This window comes from Chiloscyllium plagiosum, chromosome 9 (genome assembly GCF_004010195.1).
Source record: "Chiloscyllium plagiosum isolate BGI_BamShark_2017 chromosome 9, ASM401019v2, whole genome shotgun sequence".
In the NCBI taxonomy this organism is placed as follows: domain Eukaryota; kingdom Metazoa; phylum Chordata; class Chondrichthyes; order Orectolobiformes; family Hemiscylliidae; genus Chiloscyllium; species Chiloscyllium plagiosum.
Genome location: NC_057718.1, coordinates 11,542,101 through 11,565,321, shown reverse-complemented (window position 1 = coordinate 11,565,321; position 23,221 = coordinate 11,542,101). Strand labels below are relative to the sequence as shown.

The following is a 23,221-nucleotide window of genomic DNA, read 5'->3' as shown; positions in this document are numbered from 1 at the left end:
TTCCTCTCTCTCTTCCTCTCTCCCTCTCTTTTCCCCTTTCTCTCTCTCTCTCTCTCTTCCTCTCTCTCCCTCTCTCTTCCTCTGTCTCTCCCTCTCTCTTCCCCTTTCTCTCTCTCTTCCTCTCTCTCTCCCTCTCTCTTCCCCTTCCTCTCTCTCTTCCTCTCTCTCTCCATCTCTCTTCCTCCCTCTCTCTCTCTCTCTCTCTCTCTCTCTCCCTGTGCATTAAGCCCCAGTCTGCAGTGTGGACGAGGCTGCCTATCCCTCTATGATCGTTAGGCACCAACTCTCCTTGCTCAGTGCCTCCCAGATTAAAAACTGTGCTCGAGGTGACGGCAAAACCCCTGTTCTGCTGCGATGTTCTTCAGCACCAACCTGAGGGAGTGCTGGTACTTTCTCAGCTGTGCATGTGATCCAGAGCTTGAAGGAAGTTCATGTGAAACACCTCGCGATGGATCACAAATCGATGCAGCACAAAACGAAGCCTTTTGGCCCATCAACGTGGTTCTGGCTCTTTTGAAAGAGCAATCTAACTGATCCCATTTCCTTGTGCACTTCTCCACAGCCCTCCAGAGGTTTCCTTCTAAAGTAATTCCCTAATTTCCGTTCAGTAGCTACTGTTGACTCTATTTCCACCAACCTGTTCATCAGACCACGGGTTCCAGATCACAGCCCACTGCATTAACAAAAAACGCCTCTTCATTAACCACTACTTTCTTTGAACACTCAGAGCAAATTTCCTAATTAAAAACAAAATTGCCTTTTTTGCACTGACTTCAGTATAAGTGTCTTAAAAGAGCACACATTCTCGCACTCACTGTCTCATGCATGCACTTACATACTCTCACTCCCTCTCCCCCTCTCTCTCTCGCACACTCTCTCCTACACACACTTTCTCTGGATGATGCCCAAACTGCAGTGCTGTCCCAGTTCCACTCTCTTCCTGCTTAGCTTCAATGTCCACATAAGCTGCAGTTCAGTCTGTATGGTGTGCTTCACCGCTGAACGCACAGTGTCGTTGCATCTGGATGAGCCAGTATAAAAACCAGAAACTCTTTATGAGACAAAGAGTCATAACCCAGAACTTGATTATTGTGGGAGAGAGAGAGAGAGACACCATCAAAGCTTTTTGACTCGCTCTCAGCAGGACATAAGGCAAGAATACCAAACACATGGTCACAAATTTGGCATTCTTGCTCATATCCAGACAATTGCAAGATAGAAACCTTCAACAGCAGATCGCCCTTTTGCAGCAGACTTTCAGTCATTGGGTTCAGCTCTTTTATTCTCCGAGATACCTCTGTCTTAATGGCAGTTAGTGCAGGTCCCAACCTTCAGGTCAAATGCTACAAACGTCAATGGCTGCACCCTGCAGGATGGACCATTCCCAGCCTGCATTGCAAATCTCATTAGCTGGAACATAAAGCTGGGAATAAATCAATTTAAATATTTGGAATCCGAGGGAAGTGCTGAACCTGGAGGCTCTCTTTCTTATTTGGGTGTACAAGTTAAAAGGTTCAATTCTTTCAATTGTCAGTCATGCATATTTGGCACCATGTGTTTAAAATTCAGGGAAGCAATTCCATTTTTAATGCGACTCATATTGGCACTTTAAAATCTCTTTCGTTGAAAGAGATAATACAGAGCAGATCTCTGCGTCTGAGAGGAGTGAAGCCCTCAAGTAATTGCAATGAAACATCGGGAAACTGATCTTGTTTCCTCTTGTGCTCGGAAATCTGGTGGTCATCTGAGGAGAGACTCTGAGCGTGTGCATCTGCAAGAAGCCAGCTCATGAGGTTCTGACCTTCAGGATGGGGGCAGTTATACGGTCAAAGGAAGTACACTCGGGGAGGGGGGGAGGTGGAGTTACTGGGACTGCCCTGACAGGCGGTTGAGATTTGGAAGCATTATACCTGCATAAACCACTCTCAGATCCCACGATATTTTTTAAGCTGCATGTTTGATTTTTAGTCTGAGGCTACCCCATACTGAGTTATGCAAGGAATTCAGGTCCTGCTGATAATTGAAAAAGACCATTTTTTTTTAAAACAACATACTCAGACATGAAGTTCATCCCATTTCAGCATTGCCACCTGAGGAGTAGAAGTGCAGAAAATACCGACATTCTGGTCTTTGAGCCTGCTCTGCTGTTCAGAAGGATATTGGCTGTTCATCCACCTCTGTCCCCTGTTCCCACTTTCATCCCCATACCCTTTTATCCCTTTAGCTCTGAGAACTATATCTAGCTCCTTGAAAACAATCAGTGTTTTGGCTTTAACTACTTTCTGTGGCAGAGAATTCTACAGGCTCCCCACTCTCTGGATGGAGACATTTCTCCTTGTCTCAATCCTAAATGGCCATCCCCATATCACTAAACTGTGAGCCCTGGTTCTGGACTCCCTGGCCATTACGAACATCTTTCCCCTGTTTACCCTGTCCAGTCTGTTACAGCCTTATACAGGTTTCTATATGAACCTCCCTCATTCTTTGGTGATCCTAACCAATCAAGTCTCTCCTCATGCGTCACCCCTACCATCCCAGGAATCATTCTGATAAACCTTCATCGCACTCCCTCCATCGCCAGAACATCCTTCCTCGAATAAGGAGACTAAAACTGCACACACTACTCCAGGTGTGGTCTCACCAGCATGGACACAGGCTGTAGCTCACACCATCTCTCCCCAACACCAAGCCTTTGCAGGACTATTCCTGCTCCATAGCACTTTGGATCTTTAATCTCCCTTGCCCTCTTACCTTACCTTGTCCCATTGTTTTGGTCCATTTGTCCCCACTGCCCTTATTATATTACAGCATAAAGCTATCCAGTTTTGAAAAGGAGTCATTAATTCTGTTTCTCTCTCCATTGAATCTGCCAGACCTGCTGAGTTTCTCTAGCACTCTGTTTTTATTTTGGATTTCCAGCTTTGCTTTTGTTGTAGGTCATTGTACCAGCCTCACGAGCGCTCTCCTGGATGTCAGAGCTTTCACAGCATTGAAAAGGCTCATTGTCTCTGTGCATCTAGCTATTCCAATTCCATTTTCCTGCACTTTCCCTGTAGCACAGGAGTGAAGAATTAGCCATCGTGTGGGCTGTTGACAACAATGGCAAGTTGCATTTAGATGGCACGTTTAATACAGTGTAACATCCCAAAGAAAGTTTGAAACCGGCGCTTACTTTGAGTTGATCTTGGAACTTGAGTGTCACTGGATCATAGAATCCTCGACAGTGTTGAAACAGGCCATTCGGCCCAACAATTCCACACTGACCCTCCGAAGAGTAACCCGCCCCTCGTTACTATTCAGTTACCCTGACCTACACATCCCTGAACACTACAAGCAATTTAGTACAGACAGTTCACTTAACTTGCACATCTTTGGATCACGGGAGGAAAATGGAGCACCCAAAGGGAACCCACCCAGACGCAGGGAGAACATGCAAATTCCACAAGGACAGTTGCCCGAGGCTGGAATCGAACCTGGGTCCCTAGTGCTGTGAGTCAGCAATACTAACCATTGAGCCACCGTACCGCCCATGGATATAGACTAGCATTTATTAATCCCACTGTAGAAGGTGGTAGTGAGCTGCTGCCTTGAACCACTACCATCACTGGGGTGGAGGGGCACCCACAGTGCTGTTAGACAGGGAGACCTAGGGCCCTGCGGCCAGTGTGACACTGAAGGAGCAAGTCACATCAGGAGGGTATGAGGGTTGGAGTTGCTACAGGCCTGCAGGTTACCTCCTTCTGAGTGGGCGAGGTGTGGGTTTGGAAGGAGCAGTTGTAAGGCCCTCAGAGGTGTTAGGCCACAGGAGGCACATTGTAAATTGTATAAGAGCAGAGATCAAAGAAAAGGTACAGAGCATGAGGATGAAATTCCAGAGAGAAGGGTCTGATGTCTTGGGAGGATGTAATTGGGGATGTAAAAGAGACCGGAGTCTGAGAAATGCAGTTATTTCTGAGGTGGGATGAGGGGCGATTGTTATCGGGATGGAGGAGGGGGGCTGGTGGATGGGAGATGTGAGACTGTGGGGAGGTCTGGACATAATTTTTAAAAACTACTCAAGGCAGCTAACATTGAGGCCAGCATTAGGTTGGCACACGCGGAGAGTGCTGGGAAGGGGAGGTGGAGAAATAGCGCGAGGAGTTAGGATGCAGGACCCCAGAAAGTGAGAATGATGGGTTAGATGACATCTCAGAATAAAGTAATCTCACCATAGCCCCATCCTCTCATAAGAGAGAGAGAGTGGGGTGGGGCGCGGTACTGGGGGTGGTTTAACCTGAGGGTCACCGTGGCTCAGGTGAGGAGGGTGATGGAGTCGGAAGGAGCGACCTTATCCAACATGGGCAGTGAATCCATGGCGTTGGTGTCATTCTGTTCTGGTCACCTGAGCCAGAATGCAGGGCTGTGCGACAGTTACCCAGACTGAGAGCGGGGCTGCTACTTTCAAATGAACAAAGAATAGAGAAGGGTTTCTCAGGAATTCAAAAGGCTGACCTTCCTTTCCATCACTGCAGGACTTCAGCATCATCTGCCGGAGGATCACGTGCCCGCCAGTGTCCTGTGCCAATCCGTCTTTCATTGAAGGAGAGTGTTGCCCTTCCTGTCTCCGTAAGTATATTTCTTGAAATGCGGAGAGTTTGATTAGTTGTGTTGCCGTGCTGGAATCAGGATTTAACCCCCCAATGACATGCCATTTCAAGGTAACGTTCCTGCTCTCTCAGGTAGAGAGATGACTAGTGGTGAGTTTAACCTGAAGGTAAGACTTACCACAGTGATCTCAGCTGGTGTGGGAATCAAACCTGTGTTGTTGGTGGTACTGTGCATTGCAAACCACCCATGCAACCAACTGAGCTATCCAGCAAGATCAGGTTGTGAATCCCCTGCACCCTCAGGTGGATGTCACAGTGATTATCTCCTAGTGTCCCAACCAGTGTTTATCCCTCAGTCAGCATCAATGCAAAAGATCATCTCCTTGGACATCTCTCCTGCCCGTTCTCAGTGAGGCTGCTGGAGGTTTCACTTACTCCATAAGGAACACACCTTCCACAAGGGTGACATGAGAAAGGCTGTGCTTAAAACAACAAGTGCTGGAGCTCACAGTGGGTCAGACAACATTGCTCCCTCTCCATGGATGCTGTCTGACCCACAGTGGGCTCCAGCATTTGTGGTTTTCAGTACAGATTCCAGATCCTGTAGCAATTTAACCCCTACATTTTGAGAAAGGCTTTCTTCTTTGAGAATGCCATTTTTAATGTGGAGTTTTTATTTATAAGGATTCGTTTTCACGGTGACAATAAGGAGGGAGGTCAGAGTGGATCATCGCGATGGGTCTGGGGTGGGGGGGGGTGGTATTGCTGTGCGGGCAAGTGTTTGAAGGTTGTAAATTTCGAAAGGAGTTTGTCCCTGAGCCACGGGTGAAGCTAGCCTGGGGAAGCCACAGAAAACTGGTTATGCTGCGAGAATTCTGTGTGTTTTGTCAACCTGATAACCACAGAGCTTCAGACAGGAAGCAACTGAGAGGAAAACAAGAGAAGCATCCGAACGAGGGATGATCTGGATGAATGACCAAAGCTGTAACTTCTGCTCAACAGCAAGTTGAGAACAAGCTGCGAAGCAGTCGATGACACCCCCCATTCGTCAACCTGCTCCTCCTGGTTACCTTTACAGCCTGCAATTGGGACTCCACACTGACAGCCAGTCAATGAGCCTCATGTTTACAAGAATGGTTCCGGAGATAAGGAATTTCAGCAATGAGGATATATTGAAGAGGTTGGGACTGTTCTCCTTGGAGAGAACAAGGCTGAAAGATCTTTCAAAACCTGGAAGGGTCTGGACAGAGTGAATCAGGAGACGTTGTTCCTACTTGCAAAAAGATCAAGAAGCAGAAAGCCCAGGTGTCAACTGATTTGCAAAAGGATCAAGTGTGGAGTGCAGGGAGAAATACCTATTCACTCAGCAAGTAGTTAGAGGATGGAAAGCACTACTGAGAGAAATAGCTGATTGTTTTGGGTAAAACTAATCTGTATGGGGAGAAAGCAAGGAACTGGCACGAGGTAATGATGCTCATGCAAAGAGCTGGTGCAGACACGATGGACTGAGCAGCCTCAGAAACACCTCTGAGATTCTGGAAGGCTGGGCATTGGCATTCAGAGGTTAGAATACTGGACTGGAGGTGGACAGTCTGTTCAGTAATTTGCAAAGCAGGGAGTCTCTAAGGACCAAATCCAGCCTCTAAACTCCAAAGCCTTGTCCTTCTCGACGAAATTGGTCATGGTTTCGGAAGGGGCTGTCTAAGTACCTTTCATGAATTTCTGCAGTACATCTTGTAGATAGTACACATTGCTGCTACTGAGCATGGAGGGAGTGGTTGCTTGTTGGAGTGGTTGCCTTGCTATCACCAATCAGAGACAATCTAACCACCGTCCCTTGACAGTCAATGGTGTTACCATCACTGAATCTCCCACTATCAACATCCTGGGGGTCACCATTGACCAGAAACTCAAGTGGATTCACCACAAATAGTGACGTCAAGAGCAGGCCAGAGGCGCTGAGTACTGTGGTGAGTAACACATCTCCTGACTCCCCAAAGCCTGTCCATCACTTGCAAGGCACAAATACTCCCCACTGACCTGGATGGGTGCAGCCCCAAAAACACTCAAGACGCTCAACACCTTCCAGGACAAAGCAGCCCACTTGACTGGCACCACATCCAGCACCTTCAAAAATTCCCTTCCTCCGTCACTGATGCACAGCTTATACAAGATGCAGTGCAGCAACTCACCAGGACTCTTCCAACAGCACCTTCCAAACCCATGACCACTTCCATCGAGAAGGGCAAGGGCACCCTGCAAGTTCCCCTCCAACACACTCACCGTCCTGACTTGGAAATACATCCTACATTCCAAATCCCAGAACTCCCTCCCTTCCAGCTTTCCAGGTGTTCCTACTGCATCAGCTCTTCACCTTCTTGTCCAGGGCAATAAATCCCAGAGGAAGGATCAAAGAATACATTTGTTGTGTGGTCTGGGGTCTGTCAGGAGGGGAGGTGGGAGAATGAATCTTGTTTGGAAGTTAGAAGGTTACAATCAAGCAAAAGGATAGGCAGCCTCCACAATGTCTTCACCACATTGGAATTTACACAGCACCAATCTCCAACTCGGGCTGACCTTTTGCAGTCAATGGGGTGCTTTTAAAGTCTTCAAATGTCAGAAAGACAGCAGCAAGCCTCCCACCAAGAGTAATGAGATCATGACTGGCGAGCTGCTTTGATCATGTCAGCTGAGAGAGAAATTCTGACCAGAGCCAGGGAGAATGTTTTGTACCATTCTTGGGAACCCTGAGGTCATTGGCATTCAACTGGAGAGGGGCAAAAGGGGTCAAGGCTTAATGTCTCACACAAAAGAAGGCGGCTCTGACAGAGCAGCCCTCCTTCAGTACTGCGCTGATGAATGTACATCGATCTCAGTCACTGCAGGCTCAGTTTTGGGTCATGATTATGACCATAATTGGATTCAGAGTAAGGAATATCAAAACCTTCCAAAGGATTTGGCGGTGTGAACAACTCCTGTTATTTATGAAACCCGCAGATTGTTAATAACAAATATATTGCCGCTTGTAACATATAGAGAGCCTAAGTCCTGTCAAAACATGGAATTAATGACTTTTTGCATGACGGGTGCATGGCTGTTTCAGCTGCAACATTTTGGAAATAAATCTGTGATTGTAAGATTGAGGCCATTAGCACATAGTTTGATGCCTATCTCAAATCCTGATTGGACAGACTGGCGATTATTAATTATTGTCTCAGATTAGAAAGCAGTTTTGAACCTTAGAAGCTGCTGACTTGAAAGAGTGAGTATTGTTAGAGGCTCATGCCAAATTGCAGAGTTTCTTCAGAGAAGGAAGGATTGCAAGTGTTGCCTTCGTGCGAGAGGCAAACTCGCTGATAGTTTCAGGTCAATGCGAACAGGCCAGGTCTGCGAGCTGGTAAACAGAAAAGGCTGAGAGGGGGACCGAATAAACGTCTTAGAGATTCTGGGCGGTTTTGGTTGAGTGGCCACCGAGAGAGTGTCTCCTGTTGCGGGGAAGAGCGGAATGAGGAGCCATCAGGATGGGACCGTCACGCAGGAATCCAGTCAGGATATCAGAACAGACTTTCTTTATTCAGAGAGTGATGAGGATGTAGAACTCCTTACTACATGGAGTGACTGGAGAAAATCGCATCAGTGCGTTTACCGGAGACCGAGACAAATATTTGAGGGCAAAGGGAATCTGGTTTAAGTTGGTGGATTCAGTTGAGGAAAGGTGGGAGGAGATGCTAACATGGATTTTTTGGGCCAAATGGCCTATCTGTGAAGTAGATCCACTATAACATGCATAACCCATGTACTAATCGTTGTGAATGATCTGGCGCATTCTCTGCCGGAATAAATCTTTTTTTTGCTTTCTGTTTCACCTCTTGTACTGTGTTGCCTCAATGACTGATTTTCGAGATGTTACCCAGAAGGTTCAGTGGATGGACTCCCACTGGAGGCAGCCAGCCTCTGTCTTCCACAATCTGCACACCCATTCCCCCCCCAACCTGGGACGATCTTCAACCTGATCATTGCCTGCCCCTCCCCGCCAATTTCCCACTTCTGCTTTGATCAGCTCAGAAGAGCTCTTGCACTGTGACCTCTGACCTTTCAACTGAGCTTCTCAGTTCGTTTCTTCTTCAAACAAACAGCAACAGGGTGTTCTTTTTCCTCCTGTGTTCTCTCCCCAGTTAAGGACAGTGAAGACGGATGGTCACCTTGGTCAGAGTGGACGGAATGTTCTGTCTCCTGTGGCACTGGGACCCAGCAACGGGGACGGTCATGTGATCCCACCAGCAGCCGCTGTGAGGGCCCCTCCATCCAGACAAAATCCTGCCAGTCAGTGGAATGTGACAATCGGAGTAAGTCTCACTCGGTGTGTGTGCGTGTGCACGTGTGGCTGTGTGTGTGCGTGTGCGTGTGTGGCTCTGTGTGTGTGTGCATGTGTGGCTGTGTGTGTGTGCGCGTGCGCATGCTTGTGCGTGTGTGACTGTGTGTGCGGCTGTGTGTGCGTGTGCGTGTGTGGCTGTGTGTGCGCGTGTGTGCCTGTGTGTATGTGTGTGTGTGGCTGTGTGTATGTGTGTGTGTGTGTATGTGTGCGCGTGTGTGTGCGTGCGCATGTGGCTGCGTGCGTGTGTGTGCGTGTGCATGCGTGTGTGTGCATGCGCATGCGTGTGCGTGTGTGGCTGTGTGTGCGTGCGCATGCGTGTGCGTGTGGCTGTATGTGGCCGTATGTGTGTGTGCGTGTGGCTGTGTGTGCGTGCGCATGCGCGTGTGTGTGTGGCTGTGTGTGCGCGTGTGTGTGTTCGGGGAGCAGTTGGGGATTACTTGGGAACCACACAATCAGTCTGGCTGTGGTGGCCAATGAGCCGGCACACACCTTGCTGCTGGGGTCACTCTTTCTCAGCTGTTGTTAAATACCTTCGCTGGCTAGGCCAGCATTTATATCCCCAAGAGTCATATTGCTGTAGCTGCAGAGCCAGCAGTCACACATAGGCCAGATTGGTTAGATATCCTTCTTTAAAGGACATTGACGCCAATCAACAGTGTTTACTGTAAATTTAGATTTCAGATTGTTATTAAATTCAGATTCCACCATCTTCCATGGCTGGGATTTGAACCCAGGTCCTCAGGACATTAGGGCTCTGGAATGTTGGTCTAGTGACAATACTACTACCCTAGATTCTCCCCTGGCCCTTTCCTGAAATATATCAGACACCAGTTACAACTGGGAAGCCCAGGTGAGGGCTTTGACTGAGAAAGTCAAAGCCTTGTGGTACATCAGTGTGACGTCTCCAATGTAACCAGCAAGTGGAGGTTGAACACCCAGTTCCCCTCTCGGACAGACCCATCAAAAACTGGGGCCAGAACAGCAGAGGGATGGGGTGGTTAGTACATCAGGGTCCAATAACCAGGGTCCTCGGAGCTCCCTGTGTTCATGTAAATGGCAGGGACCCAGGCCTACGGCAGCACTAGGCTCAGACTGGAGTCCCCATCCCAATCCTAATGTCAGATTTCACCTGTAATATCCGATTGCAGTTTTTGTTTTGGGATATGTGATGGCGGGTGTGGTTAAGAAGAAGGAGATGGGTTGGAATGTAGTCATCCTTCACCCAAGCACAATCCGCCCAACAGGTTTATTCCATTGGGAGCAGTGATTAGAAAGTTCTGCTCCCACAGAAGCTGCATCTGATGCCTCATTGGCTCCCGTTTCCATGGGAACAGAGAAGCTATGATGTGGCACCTACTCTAATGCCTAATGGAAATCTCAGCACAGTACATCTACAGGGCCCTCTCCCTACAGCCACAGCACATTTTACTCCATCAAAGAACTCGAGTAAATTGGTGAAGAGTTTAACGCCCATCCCTAACAGCCGTTGAGAAGGTGACAGTTTCTGCAGCCTGGTGAAAATGAGACAGTTGTGCTGTTAGGGAGAAGTTCCAGGATCCTTACTCAGTGATGATGAAGGATCAGTGGTATAGGCCATGTCAACACTGTTGAGAAGACCATATGACCAGAAGTAGGCCATTGGCATGTTGAGTCTGTTCTGCCATTCAGTGTGATCATGGCTGATTCAACTCCACCTTCCTGCCTTGTCCCCATTAAGCTATGATTATATTCAGTATCCCTGCCTTTGATAGGTCATGTGGCTGTCTCAGTCTGCTTCTCCCTGCCATGCCATAGAATGCCTACAGAATCCCAACAGTGTGGGAAAATGCCCTTTGGCCCAACAAGTCCACACTGACCCTCTGAAGAGTAACCCAGCCCTCTCCATTTCCCCGACTAATGCGTCTAACCTATACATCCCTGAACACTATGGGCAATTTAGGCTTGGCCAATTCATCTAACTTGCACATGTTTGGACTGTGGGAGGAAATCCAAGCAGACACGGGGAGAATGTGCAAACACCACACAGACAGTCACCTGAGGCTGGAATCGAACCCAGTGAGGTAGCACTGCTAACCACTTGAGACACCGTGCCACTATATGTATAAAATAAATGCTTGGGGTAAGTCTTGATTATCTTCCATTCAATGCATCAGTTGATCTGTTGTCAATTTGGGCAGCGGTGTATATGTCACCGTCTCGTTCCCTGTTGCTGATGTGAAGATTTGTGTCTTTAGTTCGTCAGGATGGTGGTTGGAGCCACTGGTCTCCCTGGTCACCGTGTTCAGTCACCTGTGATGAAGGCATTACCACCCGCATCCGACTCTGTAACTCACCGGTACCACAGCTGGATGGCCAGGATTGTCAGGGGAACGGACGGGAGACAAAACAATGCATAAAAGCTCCATGCCCCAGTAAGTCCACTCCTGTGGCTGTTTGGCTGCTACTCCTCTGTGTCTGCTTTGAGGTAATGTTCGGTTTTGGCTTATGGTTTCAGCTATGGCCTAGCAGTTAATCCTCAATGTGTCACGACTGTATTATTAAGTTGCTCTTACCTACGATCAACAGGGTCTGAAAAAGCGGACACTGGCAAGTTCCTGGTGGCACACTGTAGGCAAGTGGGCAGAGAGTTCAGAAGAGATGTATCAGCCTGGTATCCACGCTGAGGGAGCCAAGTTCTGTAGAGAGGCAGGAAAATGAAAAAGTGGTGTCCTTCAAGCGGGGAAGGTTAAGTGGAGATTTGACAGACTCATTCAAAATCCTGGAAGCTTTTCCTAGAATAGGGAAAATCAGTCCACTCCAGAGGGTCAGAATCAAGGCACAGTTTAAGGTAAACAGTGAAAGATGCAGGTGGGATTTGAGTTTTTTTTCATGCAGCAAGTTATTGTGATCTGTAATGGATTTTCTGAAAGACTAATGGATGACATTCAGTAGGGAATTGGATTCATAATTAAAGGGGAAACGTTGTCGCGCTGTGGGGGAACAAGCAAGGGAGTGAAACTGAAATTAAAACCTCTCTGAGAGCCAGCGCTATACTAGCACGATGAGGCTGAATGGCCTGTTCCTGTTCAGGAAGGTTCTATATTTCTGTGTCAGAAAATGGTGGGAAAGCGTGATGGCAGATCTGTCAACATCTGAGGAAAGACCAGATTAAAATGTTGGGCAGGTTTCAATGTTGATACGAAAGGACAGAATGAGGGCACAATCCCAGACAGGGCCAAGACCATATCCCTCATCTCTTCTCACGTTGCATCCAGGATATGGTCTGAGGCTTCCAAAGTCTTCTGGGCTGCCAGAAAGATTGTTTCAGTTGTTTGTCCCCCTTTTGACTTCAGATTTTGGGTTTACATTTTCATTCATTTAGAGTTCGGAGATCAGGAATGGGTCTCTTTATGAGCCCATTGTGTCAACTGAGAAGAACAGCGGGCTCCTTCCCCCCACTTTGTTCCTCTGCTATTGATGGGCACCAGAAAAATCATTGGGAGTCAGTTTTCTTGGTCTGTCTATCTGTGTCACACTTGCTGCCCCCACGCATCAGGCTGCCTTGTGAAAGACTTCACCAGCCTCCTCCTCAGATCACCGGCTCACTGACTGACTGGCTGCCTTGTTCCTTCACAGTTGACGGTAACTGGAGCCCCTGGTCCCCATGGTCTGTCTGCACAGCCACGTGTGGCGGGGGATTGCATGAGCGCAAACGCACCTGCAATAATCCAGTGCCCAAGTACGGAGGCAAGAAGTGCCTGGGAGATGCCAAGGACAGTAAAATATGTAACAACAACGTCTGCCCAATTGGTAGGTGGAAGCACGTGGGACGTGATTTTTGTTTTTGGAAGGCGCATGGCTATTTCCTTTAACTGTATTTATTGAAAGATGTTCATTCTCCGAATGCTTATTGCCTTTGATTCACTTGCTCAGCCACTTTTGAGATGAGTCAATCACACTGGCCTGGAGTCATGAATGAATGGGCCTTTCTTTCTCCCCAGACCAGGTTGGTAAACCTGTTCAGGTTTTCTAACAATCCAATCCAGTGGATGAAATCACTGAGATGGTTTTGATACTGTGGCTCTCTACGGTCACGAGAGCTTCTCACTTTCTCTTCCTTTACACATTGTTTATTGAAAGCTCATAGAAAGCAAGCAATCGTAATTTATAACATTGTCATGAGATGATCATTAAGTTAGAGATCATGTGCGAAATGTTAAAATGTTGTGAAGATTTCAATATAAAAGTAATTACAAAATGCAGTTCTCCTCTGATGACGGAGTAGGAACTGGGAGGTCTGTCTCACTCTCCAGTTTCTCTGAGGTCATTAAGCCATTTGTTGTCGGGTTGTTTAGATTAGATGAGATTTCCTACAGTGCGGAGAGTCCACTCAATTCTCGAACACTATCTATTGACAGACGGGTGCCTCTCCAATCCATGCTTTGCTGGGGTGGAGTGCAGCAGTTCCCCAGATGGCTCTTGGGATTGTGGGCCATGTCCTCCTGGTTACCGGGGCAACGGGACATTCTGCGAGGACATCAATGAGGTACGGGGACATCAGGGAGGCAGTTGGGATTCAAAACATGGTGGGCCAGAGATCTCTCGGAACCCTGCTGATCTTTATTTGCCTCTCTGTTGCAGTGTGATGAAGTCTCTGATGTTTGCCACCAAGTGAATGGAGTTCAGCGATGTGTCAATACGGAGCCCGGGTTTCACTGTCTGCCCTGCCCACCGCGTTACCGAGGGAACCAACCCTTCGGCTTGGGAATCGAAGTGGCCAAGACCAACAAGCAAGTAAGGAGGGCACAAAGTGGGATCATTAGGGATAAAATAAGCCTTCAGTATTACAGCCGTGTAGATTAATATGGCCTAGAAATTGGATTGGATTTTCAGGCTGCAGGTGGCTGAGAAATGTCCACAAAATGGAGGGCAGGATGTGCGTTTGTGTTTCCAGCAGGTTGTGGGTCTCCCACCTTTTACAGCAAGTACAAACACACTGGGCAAACCACTGGGCTTAACCCCCAAGGTCACCTCCCCTAGGGTGCTTCAATCAGCGCCCAGCGCCGAAGCACACGTGTATCCCTGGCTCCATATTTCTGACATCATTAGTTAGTTCCCTGTGGTAGTCACAATGTTTGGAGCTCAGACTGCATGTCAGATCAAATGCTTTTGGATTCAAAACTCAAGCCCGAATTTACTGAGCCTTGATCACCGTACGGATAAAGTAAGTACGAGCAACTTAAAATGAAAATGAAAAGCAGACAGACAGATTCATGGTTAATTGACCAATGCACTATTGGCAGCACAAACAGGAACTCTCTCTCAATGTGTTAGCCTTGGTCCGATGGTTGCAGTTCTCGGGCTGAAGGTTATAGTCTGAAGTCTCACCGTGGAGATGTGAGCATGTGGCCCATACAGACACTCTACAGTTATGTCCGATGCGTGTGACTGCTGTACAATCGGAAGGGCTGTCTTTCAGATGGGATATTAAAATTGAGGCTTCTGAGGTGAATTTAAAAGACCCTTTCGTCACCACTTCCAAGAAGAACAGGGATGAGTATTTATCAACCAGTATTTCAAAAGCAGATTAGCTGCTCATATTCACATTGCTGTTTGAGGGAGTTTGCTGGACGCAAGATGGCTGCCACATGCGTCACATTACAACATCTTCAAAAAGTACCTCACTGACTGAAATCCTCAGGTAGTGCTGAACTGAGGGGAGGTGCTACATAAACGCAACTTCTTTCTTTCAGTCTTTACTCAACTGATGTATTTCATGCCAAAAAGAAACTAATTTCTAAGGATAGTGTGTTCCCTCAATCTGCCTCTAGCATTGTACATAAGACATTAGGAATAGTATGGCTGCAGGATGGTGTAGGTTTGCTAGATATACCTATTGGGTGAAAATGGTAACTTTAGGCAGTGAGCACTGGAGTCCTCTCTATGAACCTATCCACTTCACACCCTCATTCTGAGTCTTAGAAGCTCCACAAATCTTACCTTTCATCAATTGGCTGATCCCCTTGGCCTAATATGTTCCTTGCATGGATCAGTGTTGGGTTTTGTCTGTTATTGCTCCTGTGAAGTGCCTGAGGGACATTGTCAAAAATTGTGGTGCTGGAAAAGCACAGCCGGCCAGGCAGCATCTGAGGAGCAGGAGAGTCGACATTTTGAGCATGATCCCTTCATCATTCCTGACCAGCTGTGCTTTTCCAGCACCACACTTTTGGACTCTGATCTCCAGCATCTGTAGTCCTCACTTTCTCACTGAGGGACATTGTACTCGCTCAATATCTCGGTTCAGGTTGTGGCTGTTACTGTGACCCTGGTGTGTTTGTTCCCGCAGGTCTGTGAGCCCCATAACCCGTGTAAGGATAAGTCCCATAACTGCCACAAATATGCCAGGTGTATCTACCTGGGTCTTTTCAGTGACCCCCTGTACAAGTGCAGCTGTCGGATCGGGTATGCTGGGGATGGCATTGTTTGTGGAGAAGATTCTGACTTGGATGGCTGGCCCAATGAGGAGCTGGCTTGCACAGCCAATGCTACGTACCACTGTAAGAAGGTAAGGACATGGGTAACACAGGGGCATTCAGAATACAAGAGGTAGGTGTCAATAAACATGCAGAGTGGATCTCCTGTGAATTTTGATATCCTTCAGTGTGCAGTGGTGTACTTCCCTTGAAAGGAAGATTGAGGTAGTCACCTCTGAAAGATGATAAGAATCTAATAGTATAGACAAAAATATGTTTACAGCACAGAAGTAGGCCATTTTGCCCATCATATCCATGCCAATTAACAAAGGTCTGACTATACTAATCCCATTTTTCAGCTTCTTTTCCCCAGCTCTTAGCCCATAGCCCTGAGGTTCTGGCAACATGAGTGAACAACTAAACACTGCTGACAAACTATGAGGGTTTGTGACTCAACCATCTTTTTCAGGCAGTGACTCTGACTCTACCTCCACCTTCAGGGTGAAAGAAAATTCTCTTCAACTCTCCTGTTAACCTTCCTTTAAATCAATGCCCCCTGGTTATTGACCAATGGGAAGCAACTGATAGAAGAAGAAAAGATCTGGGGATATAGATATGCAAATGATTGTTTCCAAAGACATGGTCGGAAGGACCATTAAAATAAGTGCAAACAAAACTCTTGAGTTCATTTCTAGAGAGAGATAGAATTGAAAAGTGAAGTTACTTTGGACTTGTATCTAATTCTGGTTCAACTGCATGTGGAATGCTGAACCTCCATTGGACAAGAAGGGCATAGAGCACTTTTGCAATTTTGATCGCAGAACTGAGTGGTTATAAAAGTCAGGAGAAAGTGAACAGGCTACAGCTAATTTCCCTGCAAGGAAGTTGATCTCAGGGAGGTGTTTAAATTCTGAAGGAGCTTGATAGGGTGGGAATAGAGAAGATGTCTCCATGTGGTGGGGGAATCAGAGTTTGTGATTATAGACACAATAGTCACTCATAAATCCCATTACGAATTTGTAAATCCTATAAGGAATTCTGGAGAATATTCAGAGTGGTTAGAATGTGAGGCAAGCCACCACAAGGAGCAGTTGAGTGGATTGTTTTTTTTATTATTATTTAATGATGGGATATGGACATCACTGGCTGGGCCACCACTTCTTATCCATTCCTAACTGCTAATGAGAACGTGAGCTGTCTTCATGAACTACTGCAGTCCCTGTGGTGTACAGAAGCCACAATGCCGTCAGGGAGGGAATTCCAGGATTTTCACCCAGAATGGCGATATATTCTGAGGTCAGGACGGTGAGTGGCTGAGAGGGGAACTTGCAAGGGTTGGTATTCCCATGTATCTGTTGCCCTTGTCCTTCTAGATGGAAGTGGTCATGAGCTTAGAAGATTCTGTGGTGCGTCTTGTAGATAAGTACACATTACTGCTACTGAGCATCAGTAACAGGTGGAGGGAGTGGATGTTTGTGGATGTGGTGCCAATCAGGTGGGCTGCTTTGTCCTGGGTGGTGTCAAGCTTCTTGAGTGTTGTTGGAGCTGCCCCCATCCAGGCAAGTGGGGAGTATTCCATCACACTCCTGACTTGGGCCTTGTAGATGATAGACAGATTTTAGGAAGCCAGGAAGTTACTCACTACAGGGTTCCAGCCCCTGACCTGCTCATGTAGGATAGACGCATGCAAGGTAAAGTTAAATAAAGGCTTGAAGGAGAAAGGAATAGAAGGATGTATTGATGGGTTTCGATGAAGACGGATCTGGGAGAAGCTTGTTTGGAGCAGAAACACCAGGAAAGACCTGTTGGGTAGAACGTCCTCCTCTTGTACTGTACAGTTTTGCACCAATCCATCAGAATGGCAGAATTACGCACCCAGCAATCTGATATGGTACAACTATTCAAACAAAGTAACACCAAGGCTCGAGTGGCCAGTGATACGTCACATGGTCAGTGTTCGAATCAGTGAGACACTTGGTGTGTATTTTGGAATTGCAGGTTAATCTCGGGGTCAGACATTGAGACACGCTGAATTGACAGTGAACATTTTTTACTGACCCATGACGTGCACACAGCCTGTGACCCTGATCCAGCTTCACGTGGGACAATTCCAAAAAAGATCATTTATCTTTTTATTTTAAACAAATTGTCCGACAATCTTGTTTCCAGAGGGAAAAAGAAATGAGTCCAGAGCTGGAAAACTAGAAAGAGAATCCACCATCCTGTAGCTATCATGTGGGTGAGAATAGACTCCAGATATGTTCCACATTTTGAATGGAGAGTTTTGACGCCAGTCATGTCGCTGGAGAATCTTCCAGCCAGCTTCCTCCAGGCAGAAATCTTCCACCCAACAATTACGTCAGGAAAAGCAAAACTGATACACAAGCATGTTTGGAAGGAAAATATTCCCCACTCGATCTTTCACCTGTTAGTGATTAAGACTGTCTCTCTTTCTTTCTTCCTCTGTGTCTCTCACTCTGTTCCTTTATCTCTTATCTGCCCTCTCCCTTACTTCATCACTCTTACTCTCCCTCCTTTTTAGCAGTGTCTCTCTCTGTCAGCTGTGTTTGTCAATACCTCTGTTTTTGTTTCTGTCTCCTTTGCCCCCTCTGTCTGTGTCTCACTGATCCATTATTGTCACTGTAGCTGTCTCTCTTGTGCTCTGAGTCACTGCAGGTCTCTCACTGACTCCTTCTCTATCCACCTCTCACCTTTTCTCTTGCAAGCTTGGGATTTATTCAAGCATGTTTAACGTCTGTAGTTTAGTAGAATGTGAAGTTAATGCTGACAGTGTTACCAGCAAAATGAGAGAATGGCACTGTGGCATAATGGTTAGCACTGCTACCTCACAGTGCTCGGGACCCATGGCCTTGGGCAACTGTCTGCATGGGGTTTGCACATTGTCTGCTAGGGCTTCCTCCCACAGTCTAAGATTATAGGGCTGGAGTGGGATAGTTTTTGCAGGGTCAGTACAGACTTGATGGGCCGAATGGCCTCTTTCTGCATTGAAGAGAGTCTATGATAATGAATTCCTGTGTCTCTTAATTCTTTCCATTTTAATGCACATGGTGCACTGCAGTGACCTTAGACTTTGATGTTCTCACATATGAATTCTGTCTGTGACGATGCGAGTGAGTATGAGGGAGATTAGAGCAGACTTTTTCCAGTTCCAACTCCAATTCCAGCCTCAGAGCACTGACCTCCCCCGAGTGTTAGATTTCTATGAACTCTGCCCTAAGCATAGTTTCTTCCAGCTTAAATATTAAAAACTGGAAACGAAAAGCTGGGATCATGGAGATGTTAGACTGCTGTTAAAAATCGAACCGGTTTCCTTGACACCCTTCAGTGAAATGAATCTGCCCATGCTCACCCTCTCTGGATTTATCTGTGGCTCCAGGAGGTGATTGACCTGCAACCCAGTGGTATCCAGGGCTACTAGGGATGGGTAAGAAATGCCAATTTTGCCAGCGAAGGTAATGTTGCCGACAGAGAATTTAAAAGTAAAACGAGTTTGCTAGTGCCATCACTGACTGCCTGATGCTAATTTGTTGTTAGGAAACAGCATTAATCTCTGAACTTTAAGATTACTGCAGTCAGACAGACATCAGCTGTGGAAGAAGGAGTTGGAAGGAAAGGATTCACTGTTGTGGTGATCCACAGAAAATGAACACAGTTGACCCATTTCCTTGAGAATGAGAAATGGCTTTGCCATGGGATCTTATGTCTGAGGAAGGAGGGATCTCTGTCATGCTTTCTGACAGATGAACTGTAGCTGTGTCTTGTACCAGAGCCCCCTCCAGTCAAATCATTGCAGATAATAGCAGTAATAGTCATCCACTCAGATGTCGTCAGTGCTGGAAAACTTATCAAAGTAGGCCAGACAGATAAAGAAAACTCTTGCAATAAATAGTTGCCAGGGCACTGTTTTTTTTTTAAAAGCAGTATTTCTCGCAGAGCTTTCTGGAACAGTTTGGGCAAATTGCAAATCAGCCCTGCAGAACTTCAGGACTTTGATAACTCAAAATGAGACATGGTGTGGGCAATTTCCCAACTGCGTTTGAAAAGGAATCACATCCTTCGCGATAAGGGTTCTGTCTGTGAATACAACCTCCGCCCCTGACGCTCCAATAACTTCCGCTTTGTTTTAATCTCCCAAACAGGATAACTGCCCTCACCTGCCCAACTCTGGACAAGAGGACTTTGACAGGGATGGAGTGGGTGATGCTTGCGACAAAGATGACGATAACGATGGCAGAAATGACGAGAGGGTGAGTTCCGGAAGCTGCTTTTTGCTTCACCCACCAATAAAGTCTGTCATAACCTATCCACCCGCGTGACTTGAATCCGCACAGGTAATCCTTTGATGGTTTTCCTTATTTTTTTTTGTAGGACAATTGCCCTCTCCTCTATAACCCACAGCAGTTTGATTATGATAAGGACGATGTGGGTGATCGTTGTGACAATTGTCCTTACGACCACAACCCAGCGCAGATCGACACTGACGGGGATGGGGAAGGTGATGCCTGTTCAGTTGACATTGACGGAGACGGTGAGTGTGCTAAGGGATGGGCCAGTTCACCTGCCCACCAGGAGTGACCGTCAGAGGGTTCTCAATTCCACTTTGTAATTGAGCCCTTGGCGGGGGAGGGGGGGGTGGGGGATTGTGGTGAAAATGGGTCCAAGTAATTGAGGGATTATTACCATCCACAATGTCTGCTAGAGAAAGGAAAACGCCAGCCTGTTTGAACTGACCTCCGAAGTTGATCAGGTGAACAGAAAGTACATTTTCCCATATTTGTAGGAGATTAAAGCTGGAGTCAATGCATATCAGTCTCTAGTATTAAGAACCATAAGACATAGGAGCGGAAGTAAGGCCATTCGGCCCATCGAGTCCACTCGCCATTCAATCCTGGCTGATGGGCACTTCAACACCACTTACCCACACTCTCCCCGTAGCCCTTAATTCCTTGTGAGATTAACAATTTATCAATCTCTGCCTTGAAGACATTTAACGTCCCAGCCTCCACTGATCACTGCTGTAGACTGTGCTTGCTTTGTGTAATTTTATGTTATTTTGCCTTTCAATAAAGTGTTCAAAAAGGGAGAATTCAGTAGCTCCTCCTTTACCCAGAGACTAGGGTGATTTGAGCTGAGGAGTAGCTGAGGCAAATTACAGTGATGCATTTAAGGGGAAGTGGGAATACGTGCGTGAGGGAGAGAGGATTGGAAGGAAATACTGTTAGAGGTGCTTGAAGTAGGTTGGCAGACAGCTTGTGTGCAGCATACTCACAGGGTCAGGATGAACTGGGCTGAATGGCCTGTGCCTGTGCTATGTGATTCTGTTGAACGCTGAGCACCGGGAGCATGGGAAGTTTGGTGTGGGATCTGCTGTGAGAGGGGATCACATAGAATCATAGAGTTTTCACAGTAAGAGCCAATTGGCTCATTGTGTCTGTAACAGCTCCTGAAAGAGCAGCCCCAGCTCCTCCCATTCTCCAGCCCTGTCTCCGTAACCCTCATCACCTTTCAAATGTATAGCCAGCTCTCTTTTGAAACCTCAACCTCCACCACTCTCCTGTGCAACGTGGTCAAATCCTAACAATTCTCTGAGTAAAGAAGTTACTCCCCATCTCACTCCAGCTCTATTGCTGACAGTTTTGAAATTATGACCCTTAGTTACTGACATACCAACTAGTGAGAACATAACATCCTTCTTTACCCTGTCAAAATAGTTCATAATTTTGAATACATCAATACAATGGGGTAGCACTGTGGCTCAGTCGGTAGCACTGTTGCCTCACAACACCAAGGTCCCAGCCTTGGGCGACTGTCAGTGTGGAGTTTGCACATTCTCCCTGTCAGTGCTCTGATTTCCTCCCACAGTCCAAAGATGTGCAGGTCAGGTGGATTGGCCATGCTAAATTGCCCATAGTGTTAGGTGCATTAGTCAGAGGGAAATGGGACTGGGAGGGTTACTCTTCAGCAGGTCGGTGTGGACTTGTTGGGCCGAAGGGCCTGTTTTCACACTGTAGGGAATCTAATCTAAAAAAAATCACCGCTGAATCTAACCCAGTTAGAACTTTCTTGGTTTCTTAGGAAATAATGTTATACCGCTACAAATCATTGGTCAGACATCACTTGAAGTAGTGTGTTCGCTTCAGGGCACCTGTTTATGAAAGATCTAAAAGTCCAGGAGAGAATTCAAAGGAGATTTACAGGAATGACTCCAGGAATGAGGGATTTTAGACCGAAGGGAAGATTTGAGAAATTGGGCTTTCTCTCCCTGGAGCATCAAGTTACATTAAAACCTGAGGCTGATTTAATCATTACGTTGACGTGTTCCATCATTGCTATCTTATAATTAATTTGTTCCAATATCAACAGATATCCTGAATGAGAATGACAACTGCCCTTCTGTTTACAACACTGATCAGAGGGACACTGATCAGGATGGGGTTGGAGACATGTGTGATAATTGTCCGCTTATGCATAACCCCGACCAGGTAAGAAGTAACAGATGCCGCTGTTGTGCCTAGCTTAGCAGGGAGAAAGTGAGGACTGCAGATGCTGGAGATCAGAGCTGAAAATGTGTTGCTGGAAAAGCGCAGCAGGTCAGGCAGCATCCAGGGAACAGGAGAATCGACGTTTCGGGCCTCATTCCTGAAGAAGGGCTTATGCCCGAAACGTCGATTCTCCTGTTCCCTGGATCCTGCCTGACCTGCTGCGCTTTTCCAGCAACACATTTTCAGCTCTAGCTTAGCAGGGGGCTGTCCATTGGTAGGAGGGTGTCTATTGACATGGGGATGGTGATGGCAGGAGGGTGTCCATTGGCAGTGGGAAGTCCGTTGGCAGTGGGGTGTCCATTGGCAGTGGGGTGTCCATTGGCAGTGGGATGTCTGTTGGTAGGAGGGTGTCCATTGGCAGTGGGGTGTCCATTGTCAGTGAGGTGTCCACTAGCAGTGGGATGTCCATTGGCAGTGGGATGTCCATTGGCAGTGGGGTATCTGTTGGCAGTGGGGTGTTCATTGGCAGGAGGGTCTCCATGGCAGTGGGATGTGTGTTGGCAGGAGGGTGTCCATGGCAGTGGGGTGTCCATTGGCAGTGGGGTGTCCATTGTTAGGAAGTGTCCATTGTCAGGGGGATGTATGTTAGCAGTGGGGTGTCCATTGGCAGTGGGGTGTCCATTGGCAGGGGTGTGTCCATTGACAGTGGGGTGTCCATTGGCACTGGGGTGTCCACTAGCAGTGGGATGTCCCTTGGCAGTGGGGTATCCATTGGCAGTGGGGTGTCCGTTGGCAGGAGGGTCTCCATGGCAGTGGGATGCCCATTGTCAGGAGGTGTCCATTGTCAGGGGGGTGTACCTTGGCAGTGGGGTGTCCATTGGCAAGGGCGTGTCCATTGGCAGGGGCATGTCCGTTGGCAGAGGGATGTCCATTGGCAGTGGGGTGTCCGTTGGCAGGAGGGTCTCCATGGCAGTGGGATGCCCATTGTCAGGAGGTGTCCATTGTCAGGGGGGTGTACCTTGGCAGTGGGGTGTCCATTGGCAAGGGCGTGTCCATTGGCAGGGGCATGTCCGTTGGCAGAGGGATGTCCATTGGCAGTGGGGTGTCCGTTGGCAGGAGGGTCTCCATGGCAGTGGGATGCCCATTGTCAGGAGGTGTCCATTGTCAGGGGGGTGTACCTTGGCAGTGGGGTGTCCATTGGCAAGGGCGTGTCCATTGGCAGGGGCATGTCCGTTGGCAGAGGGATGTCCATTGGCAGTGGGGTGTCCGTTGGCAGGAGGGTCTCCATGGCAGTGGGATGTCCAT

General features: G+C 47.4%; 1 protein-coding gene across 1 annotated transcript in view; it reads left to right on the top strand.

Moving 5' to 3' along the window:
* Positions 1 to 23,221, top strand: part of LOC122552616 (thrombospondin-2-like) — a 72,425-nt gene that overhangs the window by 25,098 nt on the left and 24,106 nt on the right. The window contains exons 7-16 of the mRNA XM_043695381.1: positions 4,512 to 4,605; positions 8,762 to 8,932; positions 11,196 to 11,372; positions 12,577 to 12,750; positions 13,359 to 13,486; positions 13,582 to 13,734; positions 15,287 to 15,505; positions 19,574 to 19,681; positions 19,803 to 19,962; positions 21,798 to 21,916. Of these exons, the coding sequence (XP_043551316.1) occupies positions 4,512 to 4,605; positions 8,762 to 8,932; positions 11,196 to 11,372; positions 12,577 to 12,750; positions 13,359 to 13,486; positions 13,582 to 13,734; positions 15,287 to 15,505; positions 19,574 to 19,681; positions 19,803 to 19,962; positions 21,798 to 21,916 (1,503 nt within the window). The remainder of the gene's footprint in view (positions 1 to 4,511; positions 4,606 to 8,761; positions 8,933 to 11,195; positions 11,373 to 12,576; positions 12,751 to 13,358; positions 13,487 to 13,581; positions 13,735 to 15,286; positions 15,506 to 19,573; positions 19,682 to 19,802; positions 19,963 to 21,797; positions 21,917 to 23,221) is intronic.